General features: G+C 40.7%; 1 protein-coding gene across 2 annotated transcripts in view; it reads right to left on the reverse strand.

Moving 5' to 3' along the window:
• Nucleotides 1-25,321, reverse strand: part of ANKRD44 (ankyrin repeat domain 44) — a 309,567-nt gene that overhangs the window by 181,208 nt on the left and 103,038 nt on the right. For both annotated transcript variants that reach the window (XM_045806381.2, XM_045806382.2), the window contains exon 2: nucleotides 17,670-17,753. In XM_045806381.2, coding sequence (XP_045662337.1) covers nucleotides 17,670-17,753 — 84 coding nt within the window. The remainder of the gene's footprint in view (nucleotides 1-17,669; nucleotides 17,754-25,321) is intronic.

The raw sequence follows: 25,321 nt of genomic DNA on the forward strand, positions 1-25,321 counted from the left end.
CATATTCATGCCAAACATCCAGTGTTTACTTAATCAGGGCTAATGATTAGCTTCTTAATGAAATTTTACAAGCTCAGTTGAATGCAGAAAACATTTGCTTCCCTAAAAGCAAATAGGTCTGTTTGTATTGTAATCAGACATCTGGAGCACAGAAAACCCCCAACCCTCAGGAGTACAGAGGTGGTTCTGTCTGGGGACTTCCAACTTTTCTGTAAAGACGAATGTGGTCAAGGAGGGAGGGAGGATGGTGATCAAAAACTTGGCCATGAGCACATCCACCCCACTCCTTGGTTTAACATGCAGGATTTAATGCCACAGATCCTGACATCAACGTTGGGCGTTTGTGCTAAATACAGCAGCTCTCAAACAGAAGCATGGATGACCAAAGGGGCTAACACGTCAGCGGTAATTTCGGAGTGTGTTTGGAGGGCTCTGGTGTGATAGTCAAGTTGGAGCTGCTTTTTACTTCAGGCAAACTCTTCTTGCTTAGGTTATACGTAAAAACCAATAAAACAGGAGAGGAAGGGGTGAATAGGCAGAGCATAGAGGGCTTTTAGGACAGTGAAACTATTCTACGTGGTACTGTGATGGTGGTTACATGTCCTTGCACATTTGTTGTAACCCATTGAATGTACAACACCAAGAGTACATCCTAATATAAATGATGGACTTTGGGTGGAGATGGCGTGTAGATGTGAAAATGCAGGTTCAGGGACTGTAACATGTCCCACTGTGTTGGGGAATGTTGGTAACAGGGGAGGGCTATGCATGTGTGGGGGCGGGGGATAGAAGGGTGCCTTCCTCTCAATTTTGCTGTGAACCTAAAACTACTCTAAAAAATAAAGTCTGTTTCTTAATTCAATAAAATTAAAAGTTTCTAAATATCTTTTTAGTCATACTTTGTGTAAGATTGAGAAAATATCAATTGCCCAAGTAATAAATTACCATCATTATCGTTACCGGCGGTAAGAGTAGGTTGGAGAAGGAAGTTGTTAAAGACGGTAGGTGGGCTCAAAAGTTCTCCCACCATCCCCTCCCCGACACCTATCCCTGCACTTCCTGACACTGTTGTCAAGGGTTGGTCAATCCATTGCACTAAGTCTTGGCCACACGGGGAGCGTGCAGTGACAGACGTTTTTACTTCTATTGTAGCGCTGATCATTTCCTTTGACAACTCGATTAAATATCTATCTCAACCACCTGATTCTACACCCCAGAAGGACAGGAACCCTGTCCTATTCCTCTGATAGTCCAGCCCCCCACACAATGCCAGGAATGTGGTAGGTGCTCAGTAAATGCTGATTAAATAGAAGAAGAGAGAAAACTTGTGCATTAAATATTGTCTTTAAATATTCAAGTTTAACGGGGCTCAAGGAAATTACTGACCAAATTTAGGAAATGCATAACAAGACCTATTTTGAAATTGCTAAATAGCTAACTAAAGTCTGACTACATCTCTAGAAACAAGATACTCATTCACAGTCCTGATGGATTTTTATGAGCAAAATACAAAACAGGGTCAATCATGTGATCTTTCTAGAACAATTTCACATTTAGCCAAGGACTACTGAATCATTATTCAAAATTACAGATGGTAAGATCTTTCCTAACTTTTTCAATTATATCTACAAAATCTACAAAATGCTTTTTAAATAAAACCTTGTCTTCTAACAAGTATTCTTTTAATAGGAAGCTCAGAAGGAGAATACTTACATGTGTACTAAAGAAAACCTAGGCACTGAAGTTATTCTGTACCTGTGTCTAGAGTCAAATTGTCATGTTATAGCAAAAACAGACTTCTTTGACTTTTAGAATCTTGTTGAAAACCAAGAGTTCTAAATACTACTCTCAAGCAACTTGACATATTTGTTCTCTAGTTTTGCCTCCTTGAAAGAAAAACCATTAAAGCTTTCCTAATATGGGGGGACTATATATTGAAATATGTGATTTATCTGAGGGAATTCTATTTTCTTTCTATTTTCTTTTTTCCCCCTGACAAATTGTTAAGATATTTTAAGTGTACAACATGCTGATTTGATAGTTACATACACTGTGAAAAGATTTTCCCCCTGGACTTAACACATCTATCACCTCACATATTTTCATTCATTCATTCATTCATTCATTCATTCATGCATTCATTCATTCATTCATTCATTTTTAGATTCCACATATAAGTGATACCATGCAGAGTTTGTCTTTCTCAGTCTATTTATTTTTTCATTTAGCATAAAATCCCGCAGGTTCATCAATGTTGTTGCAAATGACAGAACTTCCCTCTTCTTTAACTGAATGATATTTAGCTGAATAATATTCCTGTGTGTGTGTGTGTGTGTATATCATGTTTTCTTTATCCATTCATCCATCCACAGACACCTAGCTTGTTTCCACATCTTGGCTCCTGTTAATAATGCTGCTATGAACACAGGAATGCAGATATCTCTTCAAGATAATGATTTCATTTCTTTTGGAAATATGCCCAAAGGTGGGATTGCTGGATCATAGCATAGTTCTGAATTTAACTTTTTGAGGATTTTAACTGTTTTCCACAGTGGTTGTACCAACTTGTCTTTTTAATATTAGCCATTCTAACAGGTGTGAGGTGATACTCCTTGTTTTCATTTGTATTCCCCAGATGATGAGTGATGTTGAGCACCTTTTCATGTACTTGTTGGCCATCTCTATGTCTTCTTTGAGGGAAATCTATTTTCTAAAGTACCAAGATTGAGGGGCGCCTGGGTGGCTCAGTTGGTTAAGCATACGACTCTTGATTTTGGCTCAGGTCTTGATCTCAGGGTCATGAGATCAAGCTTTACACCTGGCTCCATGCTCAGCTTGGGATTCTCTCTCTCCCTCTCTCTCTGCCCCTCCCCATCTCTCTCTCTCTCTCTCAAAAAAAAAAAAATAGTACCAAGAACGAAATCATAATTCCTTGAAAAAAGAGAATTTTATAAGTAAACCTATACAATGGTGCTAATTAAAATTCACTCTCTAAAAATACCATTTACAGTGATTTTATTTTTATGAAGAGTACAATTCTTATCGAACACACTTACTTGCTTCCCCTTCTAACTTATTTTTTTCCCCAAGTATACAATTCGGTAAGTTTTTTAATATTTTAATTACGGTAAAATACATATAACATAAAATTTACCACATTAACCATTTTCTAACCCATTTCTAGAATTGGTACAATTGTTACCACAGGTCAAACTCAGAGAGTCCCTGACAAAAGAAAGGTAATATCCTGGTATTAAAAGGCTCTGGCCATGGGGCGCCTGGGTGGCACAGCGGTTAAGCGTCTGCCTTCAGCTCAGGGCGTGATCCCGGCGATCTGGGATCGAGCCCCACATCAGGCTCTTCTGCTATGAGCCTGCTTCTTCCTCTCCCACTCCCCCTGCTTGTGTTCCCTCTCTCGCTGGCTGTCTCTATCTCTGTCGAATAAATAAATAAAATCTTTAAAAAAAATAAAAAATAAAAAAAAAAATAAAAGGCTCTGGCCAAGGGGCTTGTGGGTGGCTCAGTCAGTTGGGCAACCAACTCTTGGTTTCAGCTTGGGTCAAGATCTCAGGGTTGTGGGATCCAGCCCTGAGTCGGGCTCCGTGCTCTATGCAGTCTGCTTGTCCCTCTCCCTTCCTCTCTGCCCTCAGGTACTCTCTCTCTCTTTCTCTAAAATAAATAAATAAAATCTTTAAAAACAACTGAAAAACAAAAGGCTCTGGACAAAAATAGACCCACTGGGATAAAATCCTAAAAGGAAGACTGTAGGAATATGAAATATATGAAGTAAATGTTTGTGCAGCCACACAGATAAATCTCAAACACATAATGTTGAGTGAGAAAAAGCAAGTGACAGAGGCTATAAATAGTTTGCATGTGTAATATTTTTAAAGATGCACAATACCCTCTATTGTTCTGGAGTTGTATACACTATGCACACACATAGATGTAAATGAAATTAGATTATATAAAGACAAGGATGGGGAAGATTATATAAAACTTCACATGCCAGTGGCTCCTCCTGGGAAGAGAGACAGGAAGGGAGGTGATGGGTCAGGAATCCTAAAAGAGGCTTCCGCTCTGTTCACTGGCTCCTTGCTTTTGCGCCAGCCCCGCTGGAGACGCAGGTGACCATCAGGGACAAAGCCACATCCCACTCTCGCCCAGCTGACGTGCCAGTGGAGGGAGACAGACAGAAGACAAATAAATACACTATGTCTGTCAAGCAGTGAAAACGGCTAGCAAGAAGAGGTTAGGGGCTGGTGGAGGGGGTGGTTTTACACAGAAAGATTGGGGACGGTGTCCCAGATAAGGCAGGATTTATGCAAGACAGGAATGACACAAGGATCATGTATTTCTGTGGGAGAAAAGCTCTACATCTACAAAATTTCATTTCTATTTTTTTAAGTAAATACAGCGATGTGTTAATGTTGTTCCATCTCAGTGGTTGTGGCTTTGTGGCTGTTTTCTGACTCTTTGAACATTTTCATAATAAAACAAGATTAAAAAAAAAGAAAGCCCACTACCACCAATCCCTGAAAGATTAGGATGAAGGATATTAGACATCTCTGAATTCCTTCCAAATGGAGTATCTTGAGCCTGTTGTCTGTAGATCCTACTTTCTTAGGGGTCTTGCACGTTCTGGGGCCCCCTGAGAAAGAGCCAGTAAAGGACACTGCTGCCTGATGATTAGGTTATGCATGCTCGCTGGCTTATCTATATTTATCCATCTATCCAGCCACCCACCCACTGATCGATCCCTACCCATCTATTTCTATCTTTGCTTCCCAAATAAAAGACATGCCTGTTCAAACACAGTGTTCCCTCTGTGAAAGGAAGAGGGCAAGAGGATGACGAGCTGAGCCAGCACACGTGCTTTAAAGAGGGAAAAGGGCATATATCCAAAGTAAGTGAGGACACAGATGTAAATCGACATGAAGCACTGATGACAAAAGCCAGGACCTCTACGAGCCGGAGGGAGAAACACGCAGTCCATGCTGCTGAGCTAGAGGGCTGCCATGTACGACGTGCTCCCGTGGCACCTTCTCCTTCCCTCCTCCCAAAGAAAGGGATATAGCATGTTCAGTTCCACATGCTCGGCAAAGTGGGGGAAATCACAGCTACACCAACTCCGCAAACCCTTTTCTCTGGAGACAACATAAATTGACTAAGAAATACATGAGGAAGTGTATGGGGCACCGGTCCTCGGGCCACGTCTCCAGTAAGCAGTTAATAAACACTTGGCGAATGGGATAATGTATGTGAGATTGTCTCATGGAGATTTACATAAATTTGTTTTGTACTTGAAGCATTTCCTAGGTCACAAAAGTCTTTCATATACCATGGCAAAAACTGCTGATTTGCCCCCACATCTTTCTTTCATGATAAATGCTGCTTTTGAGCTGAGTACGTGGCCATCTGATGTGGTTCTGTACACTATGTAAGCAATCCTTAGTGGAAGGATCCTTAAAGAAAGGGGGCGCACCCCTCTTCCACTGCCCTCCTTCCTTCTAGCTGGAATTTGGACGTGATGGCTGGAACTCAAGTGATCATTGTGGGCAATGAGATAGAAGCCTCCCGCCAAGAATGGCAGCACAACAGGAGATAAAGACTGGCTCCTATAACCACAAAGTACAATGCTAGCCCTGGAGAGCCTGTCTCCGGACTTGTACATAGGAAATAAATGAACTTCTATTTCATAGTAAAATAAACTTCTATTTTATTAAAAACTACTATTTTACTATTACTGGTTTTTTTGTCAAATGCAGCCAAATCTAACCCTAACAGATAAATATACATCATTTCATCTCCCTAGCTATAACCATATAAAAAGTGTGTTATGGTGGCCATTGTACAGACAGGGAAGTGAGGTCAGAGTAGATGAAGAGGTTTCTGCCTCTGAGGTTAGCCCAGTGTTCCTTTCCCTCCATCGTAGTTGCATTTTGGTGTGACGGATACAGATTAAGTCAACAAATAAAATATATGAAGCAGGGACATACCAGGTTTGGTTGTGAAGAGGTGATATCAGAAAGCGTATCTGTGCATGTGTGGGTAGGGAAAGCCAGGGAGGAGTTGAGGAAGGGAGACTGAAGGAGAAGGAGAAGGTAGCCTGTACTACCTCCCGATGACTTGAGAAAGTACAGAGCAAGTACCCATAACTGTCCTAGACCGACTGCCAGGAACATCCTTCTAAGCAGAAAGTTGGCCAGCGACATGACTATAACCAGCCATGCAACCTCCCGGAGGAAAAGTCCCACCCCCTCCCCTAGGCTTCCACCCTCACTGAGTAACATCTACATTTAAGCTTTCTGTATTTCTTTCTTTCTTTTAAAGTCAGTTGTAATAATAATATGTCTGTAACTACAATTGGAAAGTCCTCTGGCTGTCATAATTATATGGTTATTTAACGTTTGAAACAGAACGTAATGTATCCTTGGTAAAAATCAGGGCCAGCACAACTAATCAAACTAAAATATATCTTATATCCTTTTAATTTAAGCATGTCTTTTAGGAATAATCTAAGTATACGATCATCTCCGCCCAATTCATTTTTAAAATATGTTATCTCTTTTCCACAAAGCTTTAAAAAAATTTTCTGATTACAAGTATATTCTCAATGTAAAAGAAATTAGAAAATAAAGAAAACCAAGAAGCATCTGGGAGCGTGTACTCAATTTTTATCCTAACTGAAACTAATGATCAAAAATTATTTTTTGAGCCCAAATAGCCAACACAATCTCAAGAAAGAAGAACAAAGTTGGAGGTTTCACATTCCCTGATTTCAAATTATATTAAATATCTGTCTTATTCAAAACAGTATGGTATTGGCCTAAAACAGGCATATAGATCAACGGAACAGAAGACAGAGTCCAGAAATAAACCCACATGTACATGGTCAATTAATTTACAATCAAGAAGCCAAGAATATACAATGGGGAAAGGACAGTCTCTTCAATAAATGTGTTGGGAAAACTGGATGGGAGCATGCAAAAAATGAACACTTATCTTGCACCGCACACAGAATGAACCCAAATAGATTAAAGACTTAAATGTAAGACCTGAGCCATACAAATCCTAGAAGGAAATGTAAGTGGTAAGCTCCTTGACATCGGCTTTGGCAATGATTTTTTGAAACGGACACCAAACACAACAAAAGCAAAAATAAACAAGGAGGTCTATGTCAAACCACAGAGCTTCTGCACAACAAAAGAAATTATCAAAAAGAAAAGAAAAAGAAAAAAGAAAAGGCAACCCACTGAATGGGAGAAAATACTTGCAAATCATATATCTCTTAAGGGTTTAATATACAAAATATATAAAGAACCCCTAAAATCCAGCAGCAAAAAACCCCAATCTAATTTAAAAATGGGCAGGGGATCTGAATAGGTATTTTTCCAAAGACATACAGATGGCCAACAGGAACATGAAAAGGGGTTCAACATCACTAATCATCAGGGAAATGTAAATCAAAACCACCTCACACCTGTCGGAATGGTTATTATCAAAAAATATAAGAAACAGCAAGAGTTGGCGAGGATGTGGAGAAAAGGGAATCCTCTGCACTCTTGGTAGGAATGTAAATTGTTACAGCCACTATGGAAAATAGTTCATAAGTTCCTCAAAAAAATAAAAATAGAACTACCGTATGATTCAGCAATTTTACTTCTGGGTATTTATCCCATGAAAACACAAACACTAACTCAAAAAGACATATGCACCCCGTGTTCATTGCAGCATTATTTACAATAGCCAGGGTAGGAAAACAACAACCCAAATGTCCATTGATGGATGGGTGAATACAGAAAATGTTGTGTATATATATACAATGGAAAATTATTTAGCCATAATAAAAGAATGAAATCTTGCCATTTGCAGTAACATGGATAGACCTTAAGAGCATTACAGTAAGTGAAATGAGTCAGACAGAGAAAGACAAATACTGTATGATCTCACTTACATGTGGAATCAAAAAAAAACTAAACTAAACCAAGTTCATAGATAAAGAGAACAGACTGGTGGTTGCCAGAGGTGGGGGTGGGGGGTGGGGAGGGTAGGTGAAATAGGTGGGGGGTCAAAAAATACAAATTCCAGTTGTAAAATAAATAAATCATGGAGACATAATATACAGTGTGGTGACTATAGTTAATAATACTGTTTTGCATATTTGAATGTTGCTAAGAAAGTAGATCTTAAAAGTTCTCATAGTTAGGGAAAAAAATATTTTGTTACTATGTATGGTGATAGATGTTTATCAGACTTACCGTGGTGATCATTTTGCAATGTATACAAATATTGAATCATTTATGTTGCATACGTTAAACTAATACAATGTTATATGTCAATTATATTTCAATTTTAAAAATTATTTTTCCAGAACTTATGAAATGAAATGTTGTTCATGTAACTAAATAAAAAGATATGCAGTTTTACAATACGGACATCTAGAATCTCATACATTTTCCATCTTCAATATCAAAATGGGGGTCCTCCCTGAAATTCCTCCAAAAGGGGGAAACACGATGGTAGAAGAAAAGAACCCTACTGAAGGGACAACAGCTCCTACCACCATTCCTCAGGTTCCAGCTAATACCACAGGAAAGGCCCTTGTAATGGAACGTGAGATGGGAACAGCCCTTGGCCTGTCACTATGGGTCATGAGCACCACCGAGGTACGCTCTACACTTCCACAAACAGACAAATAGGATGGGCGCATTTAAAAAGTCATGCCCTTATACGAAATATGAGCAAGTTTGGAAGCTAGTTTGTTGGCTTTCGTGTGTGTGTGTGCGTGTGTGTGCGTGTGTGTGCGTGTTATATAAATGTATTTATTTTTCCATTTATCAACATAATACATGGCGAGTGCAAAAAAATATCAGTAACACATGAAGGAATAAACAAAAAAGCAAAAATCCTACTACCCAGGTTTGACTATAATTAAACTTTTGGAGAATACTCTTCTAGACCCCTTCTTATATTTACATATATGTATGATATATTCTGTTTAACTAGCTATTTCATTCATAAAGATATCCTGAAGATCTTACTTATCGATAAATATACATGATGAGTAAAAATCGACATAAACCACCCTTTTTAAAGATAGCATAATATTGCCACATATCTATGTACTGAAGTATAGTTAAGAAATAAAGTACTGGTAATTTCCAATTTCTTGTTATTATAAACCACAAAGCAACAAATACATATATATTTGCCATATATATATAGATATATATATATATAAAACATTTATATAGATTTAACTATTTTATTTTCTGTTTTTTGTTTTTTTGTTTTTCCTGTCCAGTGATCTCCCTTAGGGTATAGTCCCAGGAGTTGTGCTGCTGTGTCAAAGGGTGTATACAGCTGAATGTGGATACAGACTGCCAAACCCACCAAAGGTGAGTATAAATTAAACTTTCTCCAAAAAGGCCTCAGAATGTTCCTTCAACGACACCCTCCTTGAGATCGTTTTCTCCTTTGCTGCTCTGCCGGGCTGTTTTATTTCAACTCTTCGGTTTCGGGTGAAGCTGTGACTGCACACCCTTTCATATATGTTTTGACTACCTGCATTTTTTCTTTGGTGAGTGCCGTCTGTACGTCCTTTGCCCATTTCTCTAGCGGGGTGTTAATCTTTCTCTAAATAATTTGCAAGAGTTTTTTATATATTAGGAATATTAATGCTTTTCACAGATAGTCTACCTATCTTCGATTTATCCTTTAATCTTGTTTTGGTGAGGATTTCATATTCAGAAGCTCACAGTTTTTACATATTCAAAGTACCCACATTTTCCATCTTGGTTTGTATCTTTGCTATTCTACTTAGAATGCCCTTCCCCACACCAAGACTGAAAAAAATATTTCCCCCTTCTTTTATTCCACTACGTTCATCTTTTTATTTTCTACCTCTAGATTTATCTTGGTACAAGAAATTAGGGAAGGGTTCAGCTTTTTATCAGCCATTCATCTCAACGCCCTTTATTAAGTAATCCATGTCATCCCTGTCGTTCCAAGGTTTCCTTTGTTTTATACCGAGTGTCCATATACGCTTGGGTCTAATTCTGAAGTCTCCGCTCCACTAATTTAGTTGTCTGTTCCTGTGCCAGTAACACACTGTTTTAATTGCTACACTTTTATAATTTGTTTTAATAGATCTTGTGAAACTCTCTCTTCATTGATTTTCTTTTTTAAGAGTCTTCTCACATGTCTATTCCTCCAGACACTAAAGTTTAGAAGATCTCAAGTTTCCCAAACCAAAGTCCTCCCCCTGCAAATTCAACTGCACTGAATTTATACACTAATTTCAAACCATTGAGCCTTCTCGATCTAAGAAAAATATAGCTCATTTATTCATATTTACATCCTCCCCTCAAATGTAATATCTAAAATGGGGGGGAGCCATAACCCTTTATCCTAGAGATGTTCACATTCTCAAGCTATTTACAATGGACATCTTTTAATTGCAAGATTTTTCTTTGTGCTGTAACAATGTTTAGCAAAGGAATATTAATGGCATTATACTTGGAGTGTTTCCAGAGTTCCAAACAACTATCTCTATTATCTGGATGGTACAAATCATATACCCTTGTAAGCTGTGTCATCCACGGAGGATGGCTCTTGTACCTCCAAGGCCAGTGCTAGAGAAACGGGGCATCCCCTGGAGGATAATTAGCAGTGATGCTAACCAGACCTGCCTTCACACATTTCACACGGCCGTGAAGCCACATCGCTAGGGCCCGCTCAGTGCCGTCTGGAGTTCATGAGTCATTCTCTGCAGGACACAGGTCATGGCTTCCAAACCACAGCCCCACATCCCGGGCAGTGGTCCAACAAGGAGCAGGAGATGGGACAGTATTGCCAGGCGCGTGCTGAGCGAGAGGCACCTTCCTCCTGCAGCTAGGAAGGGACCACCAGCGTCCCCACAGGCTAGTGAGCCAGAAGTACCGTCAGTGTCGGAAGAACACAGGCCACTGCTCTCTCCAGAACACCAGGCCGTTGGCTTCACACTTCAGATTTCCAGATCCAGGTGGCCGGAGAAACCTTAACTGCCGAAGGTTTGCTGACCTCATCCACGGTTAGCAAAACGGTGGCCTGCAGGCCAGATTTGGCCCACAGATGGGTTTTCTTTGGCCTCAACGATGTTGGATCACTTTTTGGAACCAACCTTTAACAATTTAGCGATTTCCTGTATTTTCTCTTAAAAATGTAGGAAGTCTGGGCCACACCGAGCCTGCGTTCCTGCCGTAGCAACACTCAGTGAGCTCTGGGTCGGCGCGTCTGTCGGTTACGGGACCGGGGTCGCAGCTCCTGCCTGCAGCTTCCTTGTTCCCAGCACTTTCTGATTTCGGTCTCATTAAGAAAGTGCTCAGATCTCTAGACTAACAAAACATCTCAGGTTTTTATCCCCATTATCAATTCTTTCTTAAAAAGGTTTTTAAAAATCAAGTAAGATATATGTAAGTGAGGGGAAACACACAAACATCTAGAAGCTTAAATGGCTGTGCTAGGGGCGCCTGGGTGGCTCAGTCAGTTAAGCGTCTGCCTTCAGCTCAGGTCATGACCCCAGTGTCCTGGGATGGAGCTCCTGCTCAGCGGGGAGTCTGCTTCTCCCTCTCCCCTGTCCCTCCCCCTGCTCATGCTCTCTCTCTCTCTCTCAAATAAATAAATTACAAAAAAAATTTTTTTAAAGATTTTATTTATTTATTTGATAGAGAGATAGAGAGCACAAGTAGGCAGAGTGGCAGGCAGAGGCAGAGGGAGAAGGCAGTTCCCTGCTCAGCCTGACGTGGGGCTCGATCCCAGGACTCTGGGATCATGACCTGAGCCGAAGGCAGCCACTTAACTGATTGAGCCACCCAGGCGCCCTGACAAAAAATTTTTTTAAATGCTGTGCTATATAGTCTGTATTCCTACTGTTCTAGGGAATTTGACACGATAGAATCAAGCTGAGAAAAATTTAAAGAAGGTATTAAATTTATCACTCAAGCATCTTTAGGTAGAGCCATATTGCACCCTTCTGCACGGATTCAAAAAATACTTCTACTTTTAAAAGAAATAGTGCAAACTTCCAGTTATAAAATAAGTGATGGGGATATAGTATCCAGCATGGGGACTGTAGTTCATAATACCGTGGTGCATATTTGACAGTTGCCAAGAGAATAGATCTTAAAAGTTCTCATGGTAAGAAAAAAGATTTTTGTAACTACGTGAGGTGATAGGTGTCAACTAGACTTGTGGTCATTTTGATATAAAGAAATAGTACAACACCCCTACACAAACACACACAGAGTACAAATTACAAGTTTACTATTGGTAATTTGTCTTATTTATTTTTAGAAAACGCTTATCATACATTGTTGGTCCAGTTCTTTTTTCCCACTTGGATCGTGAGAGTAGCAGGCGAATACCACCCAATCGATGCTTATCGTTAAAAACTAAAGCTTTAATGGTTGTCTCCCCTTTTTTCACTATAAATTGTTTGCCAGTGTAAGCTTAGCTTTCACCTCAAGAGTTATGCTATTATACTCACACGTCATCCCTTCCTATCCTGGAATTGGAGAGTGCAAGCAAAATGCACCCATATACTTGGGCCAAATCCTATTAGGGAAAATAATAAACATTAACAGCTTGACAAAATCATTTTGTTGTATAAATTAAATGGACTAAAATAATCAACTTGGGGACAGCCCAACTGTAAAAAAACAAATAAACAAACAAACAAAAAAAACAACAAAAAAAACTGTTTTGAAGCTATTGGGACCAAAAAAAAAAAAAATTGAATACGCACTGGGTATTAGAAGATACCAAGGAATTATTGTTGATTTTCTTTGGTATGATAATGGTTGTGTGTGTGTGTGTGTGTGTGTGTGTGTGTGTGTGTGTGTGTTAACAATTGTTAATGATACTGTAAAAAAGAAATAAATACCATGGGTATGCTATCACGTGGGACTTACACATCTTGGAATTGTAGTCCTTCACGGTTGTTAAAAGACTTTAAACATCACCTAGTCCAGGCATGGGAAGGCGGTTTCTATTTAAAGGCCAACTCCAATTTAATAGTGCTGTCCCAAGAAGAAATTTTGGTCTTTAAGACTCAAAGAAAAAAAACTGTCATAAACCATTAGCAATGTCGGGTAAGGGCGCAAGGTAGGAGAGTAGCCCATGTGCTGTACAATTGGTCTCCTTTAGACCATCAGTCTCATGGTCTTCTAAGGAGTTTACTACTTGTCAAGTCAGCTCATTACTTCTTTATACAGCTCTGTTATTTCTTTTATTTTGAGCTGGAAATATTTTCTGTAGTTTACAACCACTGACATAATGCTAAGTCTAGTTGCATTTTAACTTGACAACATTTGAACTATTTGAGGTAGTTCTCTTGTCCTTCACAGGTCTAAAACATCACCAGTTTCTTCAACCCCTTCTCACATGGAATGGTTCCCTCCCTGTCTTCACCACTCACCAATGACAGGCACTAATTAATAATTATTAATTTTTAAATTATTAATAATATGTGTTAATAATTTAACAATATATTATATTATATTATTTTATATTATATCATATATAAAATTATATAATTTAATAATATAATAATTATCGATATTATTAGCAGTATTAATAATATTAATAAAAACAGGCACTGATTAATCATCTCTGTCCCCATTCCACTATGGCACTGTAGAACTGTCTGTTGGTGTCATGTTGTCATAGCGTAATCCCCAAAATGACTTCATCGACTTCAAATTTTGGTTTTCAGGATCTGTGCTTTCATTTTGAATCCGGACGCCCCACCTCGAGCTCAATTTGTTGGTCTGATAAAGCCTCTTCTAAAACCTTCAGTTATCAACCACATGTAGGTCAGTGTAAATGGATTTCTCAGAGTGTACAACTGTCTTCCCACATTTCAGGCCCTGGCATGCCACTAGCCAGAGGAGCCACAGGAAGACTCAGAGTACCCTCCTGATTCTTCAGGGGCTCCTCAAATCTGTCCATAGATTTTCAATTGTACAAAGAGAACTTGCAGTCTTACAACTGAGACCTGAGGGACAGTAACAAAGCCAGACAGTCTTGGACAATGTGTCCTCATTGGAAGAAATGAAAAACAGGCTCAACATAAGTAATAGAACAAGGTTTAGTCATTCACTCAACATGTGCTGCAAGGACTGAACTGGGCCATTGAGCAAAAGAGAATGAATGACATAGCCTCCATGTCATTAAGCACATAGTGTCTCAAAAGTAAATAGCTCAAGTAAAGTGGTCAGTGAGATACAAGGAGCTATGGGAGGTGAGAGCAGACATAGGTTTCCTTGTCTGGGTAGGAAGGTGGCAGAAGCAGCAGAAAGGAAGTGAGAAGTAGGACAACTCAATGGAGGAAACAATAGGTCTGAAAGGGCAGACAGGATGGGAACAGTGGAGAAGTGAGAAAAAAATAAATATCAACGGATTGAATAACTTCGTTCGGTTGACACATAGAGGCCATGAATCCTGCCAGCAGGAAATGAAGTTTGGAAAAACACAGAGAGGCAAAGCTGAATGAGATCGCTTCCCATATCAGGATCACCTAATCGAAGGATAATTATACCAAAGAAGGGGCAACTCATCAAAAGACACAGGAAGGTGGGAAAGAAAAAAGAAAGCAAAAAAAAAAAAAAAAAATCAGAACCTAGGACAAAGAAGAAAAATAAATATGGGTAAAGAAAGAAAAACAAAGGGTGAGAAGGGAAGAAGACGAGTATTGTCCTCCCGTTAACAGGAGGCCCCTCCATTGTTTACTTCCCTTCCTTGACATTTAAATGTACTGGTTAGTGGCCTCTCCGCCCTCCTGAAGTGAAGCTCCAGACTTAGATTGCTAATCTGTATTCGTCTTCCATCTCCATATGCCCTTCGTTAACAATCACTTTCCCTAAACTGCCTAAGCCACCGCCAACAAGACAGTCAATAGGATTGAGCCAAAGAAGTGTTGACAAAGGAAAAGCATGACATTGAGAGAACAGCGCACTGTCTCCAACATATCTGCTAAGAGAGTAGGGAATCAAATGAGGTTCTTTACCCTCACCTGAGGGAAGGAAAACAGGGATATGAAGAGGGGGTTCTACAGAGGAGAGAGTGGAGGAAGGCACTGGGACCCCGTGGAGCCACGTCATCACAGGATGGAAGTCAGGCATTCCTTCACGCATTGCTTTTCCTCCCTCTATCCCACCCCTCCCTGCTGCGTGCATCCAAAAGCCCACACATCCAAACTCCACAACAGCACCCCTTAGGTGTCAGTTTGCACACTGCTTCATCAGTCCCTCATGATTCACCTGGGCCCCTAACAGTGTCTTGTATTTTCCCTTTCAAAATGGCTGTCAGTATGAAGAGTGATCTTCTCACTGCTGCATCTCTAGCACCCAGCACTGGGTCGAACTCAGTAAATTACTCTAAAGTGAGAAAGACACTACACAGACAAATAAGTGTTATCACTTGAATTCCCTAAAATTCTGTAGTACCAAAAACTGGTGAGGCCAAGATTGCTAACTACTCATGTTCTCCAATCTTTGGGGACACAGCTACGTGGTATTTCGCAACCTCCCTTGTAGTTAGGTGTGGCATGGGACTGAGTTCTGGTCAATGGGTCATGTGTGCAAGCGATTATGCCACTTCCAAGATCATCCATAAACATCCTCCTGTGCTCTCCTTCCATGCTCCTTTTTCCCTTCTGGCTGGCTGGACCGAAGAAGAACCCCTTGGGTGACCTTGGAAGCTACATGTAGATACCTGGACCCTATGTGGAAAAAAGCCACCTCTCTAATCTGTTCACAAGAGAACTAAGCTTCTCCCATGTTTGAGCAATTATGCATTTGGGGTCTATGTGTCACTCTACTTAACCTATCTGATTCAGTAATACAGTGAGGTTACAACTAAAGTTAAGCTTTCCTAACCTTTACCAGCCACCAACCATTTGCCACTTTCCTAAGGAGAAAAAAAGGCCATTCAGAGGACAGTGCAATCTTTCTCGGTACGTAGGATGAACAAAAGTTCTGTTTGCTCATAATCATCAGGAAAAGAATAGTAACTAACTTTGCCTTGGGCTTGCCTGGGCTTGGGCCCCAGCCACAAAATAGGCTAGGCCAATTCCAGTGACAGCAGGACACCCGGACAGTCAGCTTACTTGCCTTGGCTCCTCTCAGAAGTCCGGGTCACACACACAGGCTCTGGACAAATGCCCAACTGCCTTCTCGAGGAGTCTGGCCCTGGCCTCATTTGTGCTTACCTTGCAGAAATGTCATAAAACACCACCCCGTTGTTTTCAGTGCCCGCTGGGGAGAAGCTGCCAAAAGCTTTTTCAAAAAGCCACACCAACCTGCACTCTGCCACAGAACAAGGGCCGCACATCAGGAAACGGCTCTCCTAAATAAAGCATTCAGCCGACCGGAGAGAGACCCCACCTCAGACATCACTTCCCTGTGGCAAAGCTCTTCTGCTGCAGACGCGTTTGACTCTCGCTGTTGTTTCCACCTGACACTAGGCTCCAAAGCCCACTCCTCTCCCCGACGACTACAGCAGTTAGGTAACTAACTTCCACTGAGAGAATTAGTAGCGTGTACTGCATATAACTGCTTGTGCAATCTAGGTCTAGGAAACTATTAAAAGGGTAAATTATTGACTAACTCTTCTCACGTTTCTTTATCGCAGGTTTGTTTATTTCAAGAACTTCCTGATCTAGGGGTTCTTAAGCTTCGGGGGGCCATACGTCCCCTTAAGAATATGATGAAATGCCTTTACTCGTTCACAGAAAATACACATGACACACGTCCACAAGCACACACATGTATTACCTACGACTTCAGGGTACACACAGGATGCCGAGTTCACCCATTAGTCCCAGGTTCATGGAGCCTCTAGGGCAGAAGTCAGCAAACTTTCCCTCTAAAGGGGCCAGACTGTAAACGTCTTCGTCTCTCTGGGCCACACATAATCTCTGTCATTAATCACCACCCAACTCTGCTGCTGCAGTGGAAAAGTAGCCATGGCCGAGGGCCAACGGAATTTCATTTATTGACACTGAAATCGGAATGTCATATAATTTTCATGTGTCACAAAATATTACTCTTCTTCTCGTTTTTTCCCCCCAGCCATTTAAAAAAATGAGAACCATTCTTAGCTGGTAGCCGGCACAAAAATAGGTAACAGACCACAGTTGGTCAACCCCTGCTGTAGGCCAGAGGTTCTAGGCGCAAAAATAGCACATCTTTATTTTTACTAACTTCCGATGGAAATTTCACATTTCTTTCCATTATGAAAGTAGGCAGCCAATCTCAGTAGCATCACCAGTAACTGTCACTTGGTCACCAGCAGAAATCACAGGTATGTTCACACCACGCTAGTGTGGTCACAGATACCACAAAATATCAATCATGCTCATCACTATTCCTCAGTTACGCTCATTATTAGGTCTTCTGCTGTATCTTGCTGTTTAAACGTGCTAATAGAGACGCACGTATATTATTATATCACAAATTTGCTATTTACTATTTTGATAACTGTATTTATGTATGATCGATTTCCATTCTAACCAGATGTATTTTATCTTGTGGATTAACAAACAGCATTCTGAGAAGCATTCCAGAGCTTTCACCAGACGCCGGAGGGGACCGCGGAACAGAGAAGAGGGCCTGCGCGGCGCCTACCAGAGCATTCACGTCTTCGGTTTTGTGGATGAGTACCCGTATCTCCTCCGGATCTCCGCTGAAGATCGCCTGGACCAGAGGTGGCTGTGAACACAGGAGACTTTGAATTAGAACTATAATTAAATCCATGCGATCGTATTCAGATGCAGGTGACTACAAGATTCGTTCCCCAAAAGTTGACACAACAATTATCAACTGGCAGACAAAGATGAATATGGCTCAGACTCACCCTCACTAGAGGTCTAGTGGGGGAAACAGTTGCCTCAAGAAATAACTGTAACACAATTTGAAGGCCATAACAGAGAGTCATGGCTAGCCTGGGACTATGAGTATGACATAAAAATCACCCATAATTGAAGACATACTTGAAGCACCCTTAAATTTCCCATCAAGGAAATTACCAAATCTGCAGTTTTGAGCATACAGGCCCCATTGTTCCCGACCTCTCATTAGACAACGTACCCTGGTACCTCCAGAAATTCCACTTCTAGAGGATGTTAAAAGCCAAGTTTCTGGCCTCCAGAACACTTCTTTGTCAATGTTTGGAAAGCCCTTGAAATCATTCTCAAATGCTTCCCGTAGCTTTAGCCAACGCTAAAGGCACTGAGTGTTTCCGATGTGATTACATCCCATTGTCTATACAAAGTAAGTGGTATAATGGTGGGGTGGGGATCACGAAGGGGGATACTAGTGAGCAATTATTATTGAACTCACCTATATTACCCAAGACCCAAAAGAGAGTAAAAAGATTTATAAAGCATGATGGAAACAAAGCTGAAAGAGAAACTAGCTCTGCTTGGAGGGTAGGTAGGGTGAGGAGAAGAGTGTATCTAGAGAAGCTTCATGACTGAGTATGAGTTTGCAAACAGGGTAGGAAAGGCATTCTAGGCACAGGGATCAGGGTGTGCAAAGGTGTGGACATGCAAAAAACCTGGTATCTCAGAAATGTTGCCATTAACCTGATGACCAGAGTGTGGGGTAAAAGAGGAAAAGTAGTGGGCTGTGGGTTTGATGTTGGGCTTGCCCCACGTGGTGAAGAAGCCCGTTCAAAGCCAGTTCCACCACTTGACAGCTACGTGCTGAGCCCATTTCCATGCGTAATCTGGGGGTGAACATGATTTTTGCTGTTCAAGCCCTCATAGGATTGCTATTAGGAACAAATGCGATAATACATGGGAAAACCCTCTGTAAGCATACAACCCGACACAAATAATAGAAATTTTTATTAAGAAATGCTTAACGCCGCTAATGTAGAATTTGATTTTTTTCAAACATTAAAAGCTTTGACAATTACACACACAACACACACTCACACCTTCTAGAAATATTTTATGGTAGTTCTTTTTTTTTTTTGTAGAGATAGAGTGCAATTCTCTCTAGCGAATCTTAAGTAGGCTCCACACCTAGCGTGGAGCCCGATGTGGAGCCTGATGCAGGGCTCGATCTCATGATCCTGAGATCATGACCTGATCTAAGACAAAATCAAGAGTCTGACGCTCACCGACCGAGCCACACTGGCACCCCCTTTATGGTAGTTCTAGTCAGCAATTAGATGACAGCAGTTTCCCAGACATGTCTGACTGTGAGAACGACCTGAGATGCTTGTTAAAACAATATTCCAACATCCCTTCCTTGGAGATTCAGAGTAAGTCTATCTGGGGTGGGGACTTGTGAATCTGTTTTTAATAAATGCTAACTTCACTTAGAACACTGGCCTAAGGTAAAACCATCAGCATCACCGGCCTCAGTGTGTCCCTGTGCTATCTACATGAAAATCCCAGTCCTCACTATGCCTATAAATCTTCTTTTCTCTTTTTTACCCTCCTGCTGCCTTTCTTACAGGTTCTGATGGTGTTTCTTGTTATTTGCAGGTACCAATATAAGTATTGTCAGTAGAATATGGTAAGACTCCCTGAGGAAACACTGTATTAAAAATGTTAAGTTTTAGGGGTGCCTGGGGGGCTCAGTCGGTTAGGCATCTGACTCTTAATTTTGGCTCAGGTCATGATCTCAGGGTCGTGAGATGGAGCCCTGTATTGGGCTCCACGCTAAGCATCGAACCTGCTAAAGGTGCTCCCTCTCCCTCTGTGCCCCCACCCCCACTCTCTCTCTAAGACAAATAAATGAAATAAAAATAAAAATGTTAAGTTGCAGACAAATATTTCAACATGCCAGGAATTTTTCCGCAGTCTTCCCCCTGCCACAAAAGTTTCTAGCAAGTGGACAGATAGATATATCTTTCTTTTGCCCCAAATACTCTCAATTTTACCTTCTTGCCAAGGGGTATGATTCAAAGATAGTTTCTCCAATTGCCAACAGTTAAATAGCTGGAAAGAAGTCTTGAAAAGAAAGTAAGTTTTCTACTAGTTTGGGGTCAGCAGGTTGATCTGCCTAAAGACAAGAAGATCCTTCCACATGCTTCTGACTACCTCCTAAAACCAAGTCTCTGGGTTAGCTGCCCCCCTGGCAAGGGCCATGTTTCATTAAAACAAAACAAAACAAAACAAAAAAACAGAATCAGACACAAACTCAGGATTTTAACAATATGAAAACTTGTTTATCTGTTCCATAATCCTCCATCTGCTTTGCTCATGACCACATGCTTGCGTGTACTTTTCTGCCTTTTGAACCTGAAGAGAAAACAACAAACCCAATAGCTATAGGACTTCGATGACAAGCAGGGGCAGAGTCTGACAAGACTTTAGTGTTAAATCAACAATGATCAATTAACAGTTGAGAACAAACCCATCCCAATAGTTCATGTGTCACTAGTTGGTCAGGAAACACAGCGAGTTAAGCAAAGCCTCTCGTCACTCATGAGTGTAAGGAATGCATACAGATATTCTAGTGCTTTAGTCCTCACGCTTCTCAAGAAAGACAAGGGTTCTAAGCTACAGTTGGAATGTTCCCAAGGAGAGCCACCCTGACAAAGCTGCCAGACAAGGATGCCAGCACAGTCCTTCCGCAGGGAGCTTCCCAAATACCTCCCAGCCCAGTCACTGAGACTGTTTTGAAGGGTATCGTCGACACACAGAATGGCGCACACACGTGCCCAACTCTGCTAAAAGCCAGCTTTACAGAGTACTGTCAATGCACAGAATTTCCAGCATCCACTGGGAAGAAGCAACTCTTCCAATCCTGCAGTCTCAGCTACACATGCATATCCCCGCCTGTACGTGCATTTTCACATACACATACATAACAGTATCGACACCCATGCAAGTATACGCAGAGATATGCATTGTTTCACATAAAAATCCCTCACACTCCCTGGGGAAGAGAAAAGTGCCTGTTCTCCAGAGCCCAGAGTCTTGCTAGATGGAGATCTCTAGCCCCAGCGGGGACAGGTCCCCACTGTGGCAACATCACTGTCTCACAACTGTGAATCCAAGCATCATGGGATTCTAAATCAGAACTTCCTAGATACATGTTTGCTAGACAGACCCTGTGTGTTTGCTTAGATGTAAGTCTTGAACTAAATTACTGTAACTCTTTAGCAAGTAATATTAAAAAACAAACAAACCACATTATGGGTGTTTCTTTTTTTTCTCCACCCTCACAAATAAAACACACATAAAGAGCACTTTGGCATTCCTTTTTGTTGGGATTTTAATCCAATCTTGCTGTTTTATTTTTCCCTAAATGACTACTTACCCTGAGAATAAATATTTGGGGGAAAAATACATCTAAATATTGCCTCCCTTACATGATTCTAAGAAAGGGGTAAAATTCTAATTATGATATTCTTGTTCCTAAGTGTCAAGTACTTATACTCTGTTGACCATTAATTTGGCAACCACTGTGTCTATCACAGTGTTTGCCTTGACCTTGATAAGGTTCAGAAGCAAAGTCTCACCTGCAAAAGAACAGAGTCCTACGCCTTGGTAGGTACAGGTATTTCTTTTTGAAGCTTCACACATGTCAACACTAGCATATACAAAATATTAGTGCTCTGTGTGCATTAGGGTACAAGATCGAATAAATACAAACTCACAACAAGGGTCAAAGTTGGGAAAGACGAATTCTGGCAGGGAAAAAAACAGGGATTACAATACCATGAAACCACTCGTTATCATAACCTAAGGAAACTGAAATTCTTAAGAGAGGTATGCAATAAGTTCAGCATCAATTTCTAAAGTTTCTTCAGCATGCTTAGCAAGTATAAACTGGAAATGATTGCCATGTGCTGTGGATATTGGCACAGTTCCTCAAACAGATCCAGAGGGCAGAACATACTTCCTGGACCTACTTGACCAATGGCACAAGTGGGGTTCATTGTTCCATGGGACCTGTCCTTGTCTTCCAACATCACCAACTATTAGTACCCCACCGTCTCTTCCAGGAGTGTTGACAGCTGCCTTCTAGAGGTGACCCTCTGCCAGACTGATGACATTGGATCCCTCTAACACAGAAGTGCAGAGCAGAAAGGCCCCTTGAATTTAGCAGCCATAAATCATGCAGCTAATCTTGCCAACACTAGAAACTGAAAATTCATCACCAAAGCCACTTTCTCTACCCACATCCCCTATCAGCCCATCCAACGCAATATTTTTTTATGACATTGTCAGTCTTTGAAAATAAGTTGGGAAAATATCTGATTTCCAAAAATAAGACACTGCATCAAATGTGTATTGATTCCAAAGTTTTCCTGAACTTTGAAGTAGAGTTGCAACTCCACTAGGGGGAGCAAGATGGTTAATTTGTTACCTGGGAGATAAGAGTAACTGTTCAGGTTGTATAATTAAGACAAGGAAGCTGGAAGATCCACTTTGTCAAGACCTAAAAGAACTCAAGCTTCTTAAAGAGTTCTTGGTAATAAGTATGTACGTACCCCCCTCCCAAATAAAGCTTTTCTATTGATCCCCAAGGGTCCAGGTTTTTAGGAAATAATAATGCAATCTAAAACTCAGGTGTTAAAGTATTATTTTCATCACTTACAAAACTCAATTCAACTAATCCTTTCATTCCACTTTTTAAAAAGTGCTACTGGCAGCATCAGGCAAGCCATTAGTTTAAGAGTAAAGCCCATCATGGGTTTAATGGAGCAAGTACAGCTAGAGTCCCTACTCCATCTTGCAATGAGGCTGTGGTCCCACAGGACCCCCTCCAAATCCCCTAATGAAACCACCAATTTGATTTTTGCTAAAACCTTGTATAGTGCACTTCACATTCCTTCTTGGAGCTGCATGTTCTTTATTCATACACTGGCTTTGGAAGATAAGCCGAGCGACTGTGTCCTACAGTCAACGGTAAGAAGTCTGAGCAGACGATGCTCCAGCATTTCGATACAAATTCCTGGCATGCTGCTTGTCTTTTTTTTTTTTTTTTTTTTGGTTAGATTAAGTAATTAAAGCTTCCACATCTGAAAGAAAATACCTTGCATTCTAATCAGAAGTGGGTGTTGGGAATTAATCAATAGCCAAGAAGAAAAAATAATATTCTTAAACATCTGTCCATACTTGAGTATTCTGAGTACAGAATGCCATTAAAGCAAGACGGGAGCATGTTATTAGAAGCTAATAGTTGATGCAGTAATAATCTAGCCATATGAGGCCATCAACTTATAAGAACTTGCTGAAACACTTCATTGGGGAACAACTGGGTTTTATATGAGGCAGTGCTTGCATTTGTACAAAAGGATAATAAAAATTTGTTCGAGTCACTAGATTTGATGGATACAACTTGTTAGCTCTATTCATGTGGGTCGTGCTGTATGACCTGCTGAAAGGATGCCAGTAAGTGCTTCCTGAATAGAGATGACTCTTTATTTGGGAAGAAATTCACTCGATCACAGAAAGATAATGATGATCATAAAGTCAAAATCTGTCTTCCTTAAGAACAAAATATACTGAGTACCCATAACACTTTTTTTTAATGCAGGACTATATACCTGCTGAGTAAAATGTCTGAAACATTTCCAATGATTTGCAATTATTAAAAACAAAAGCAAAAATTCCAAGTATCAGTAATAGCCTCTATGTAGCTATCTATTAACTCTATACTTATGAGAAAAGAACAGCTATTTTTAGTCAGAAAGTGAAAGACTTATCTAACCTTTTCCAAAGTGAAAATAGGATATGGAAATGAAATGAAATAGCAGTAGGTATGGACTATGAGATAGTTATTCAGGGACCAATGATCCAGTCTTTAAAACATCCATCCAGGGGCGCCTGGGTGGCTCCGTCAGTTAGCGTCTGCCTTTGGCTCAAGTCATGATCCCAGGACCCTGGGATCGAGCTCTGTGCCAGGCTCCCTGCCCAGTGGGAAGCCTGCTTCTCCATCTCCCTCTGCAGCTCCCCCTGCTGTGCGCTGTCTCTGTCTTTCTCTGTCAAATAAATAAATAAAATCTTTTTAAAAAAAATCCATCCTTTGTTGCACCTTTCCTTCCTATTATCCTCCGAGGCTATTTCTCTACCTTTCAATACTGTTGATTAGTACCTTCCCTACAGGAGAGCTTGCCCAAGGCAAACAGAAACCCAGGCATGCCAACTTCACTACTAGTCACTAGTCAGTGGCAAAAAGTTAAGTAAAAGGAAATGATGAAACAACAGTACCAGTTAAATTGAAATCTGAAGGCAACGTTGATTTTTACAGACCTGAGATCTCACCCTCTTTTTCTTCCACAGCAGGGAAATTAACATACGATAGCAGACTGACCTGGAATTAAATCCCATTTCACAGGATGTGTTTAAGAAACGGCCTAATAGGGGCGCCTGGGTGGCACAGCGGTTAAGCGTCTGCCTTCAGCTCAGGGCGTGATCCCGGCGATCTGGGATCGAGCCCCACATCGGGCTCCTCTGCTATGAGCCTGCTTCTTCCTCTCCCACTCCCCCTGCTTGTGTTCCCTCTCTCGCTGGCTGTCTCTATCTCTGTCAAATGAATAAATAAAATCTTAAAAAAAAAAAAAAAAAAGAAAGAAACGGCCTAATATACGCAGGCACCTAGTGTGCACTCAATAAAATCAGTAATTGTGTTGACTTTGAATCAACATGCTTAAAGACCTCCACAGACAAGCATATTTATGCTCATCCTACAAAAGGAAAAATAAGGGATCTGGAGTGATTTTTTCAAAAAATTACAGAGCAGGTAAACTGGGTGAGGATCATAAGCCATCAAACACCACCTCCAAAGCAGAGAGTCCCATCATGCTGGGAGAGAAGATTTCACAGGCAGGAGAGCAAAAATCAAGGTGAGCCTGACTTGGTCTTTGTTATACTGGGCAACCTTAAAAATGTCGCACAACCTCTCTGTACTCAGGGGTCTAATCTATTGTACCAAAATAACAGCAAATCACCTGAAAAATGTATCATCTCTCTTGGACTGAACAAAGGGTGCCACAGACTCTTGTCCACTGGATGGGACATGAAATCATAATTTTACTATTTACAGTTACCATAAACGCTTCCAATTATACTTTTCCTTTATGACATCTTGATGGTCATAAAGGAGATTGATCCCCCAGTGGGAATTGTGAGGAGGGGGTGGAATGATTTACCTGCTGGTGGCAAAGTTGAGACTAGAATTTAGTTTTCCTGATTCTCCCGGTTCATTACTTTCTTTCGCATGTCATCTTAATAAACTATAATAGGATACAATACAATATAATATAATGAATAGATAGTAAATATATGTAATCCAGGATTAGAAATTCA

The sequence above is a fragment of the Ursus americanus genome, chromosome 1, assembly GCF_024610735.1.
Source record: "Ursus americanus isolate L20-20 chromosome 1, mUrsAme1.1.p, whole genome shotgun sequence".
Classification (NCBI taxonomy): Eukaryota; Metazoa; Chordata; class Mammalia; order Carnivora; family Ursidae; genus Ursus; species Ursus americanus.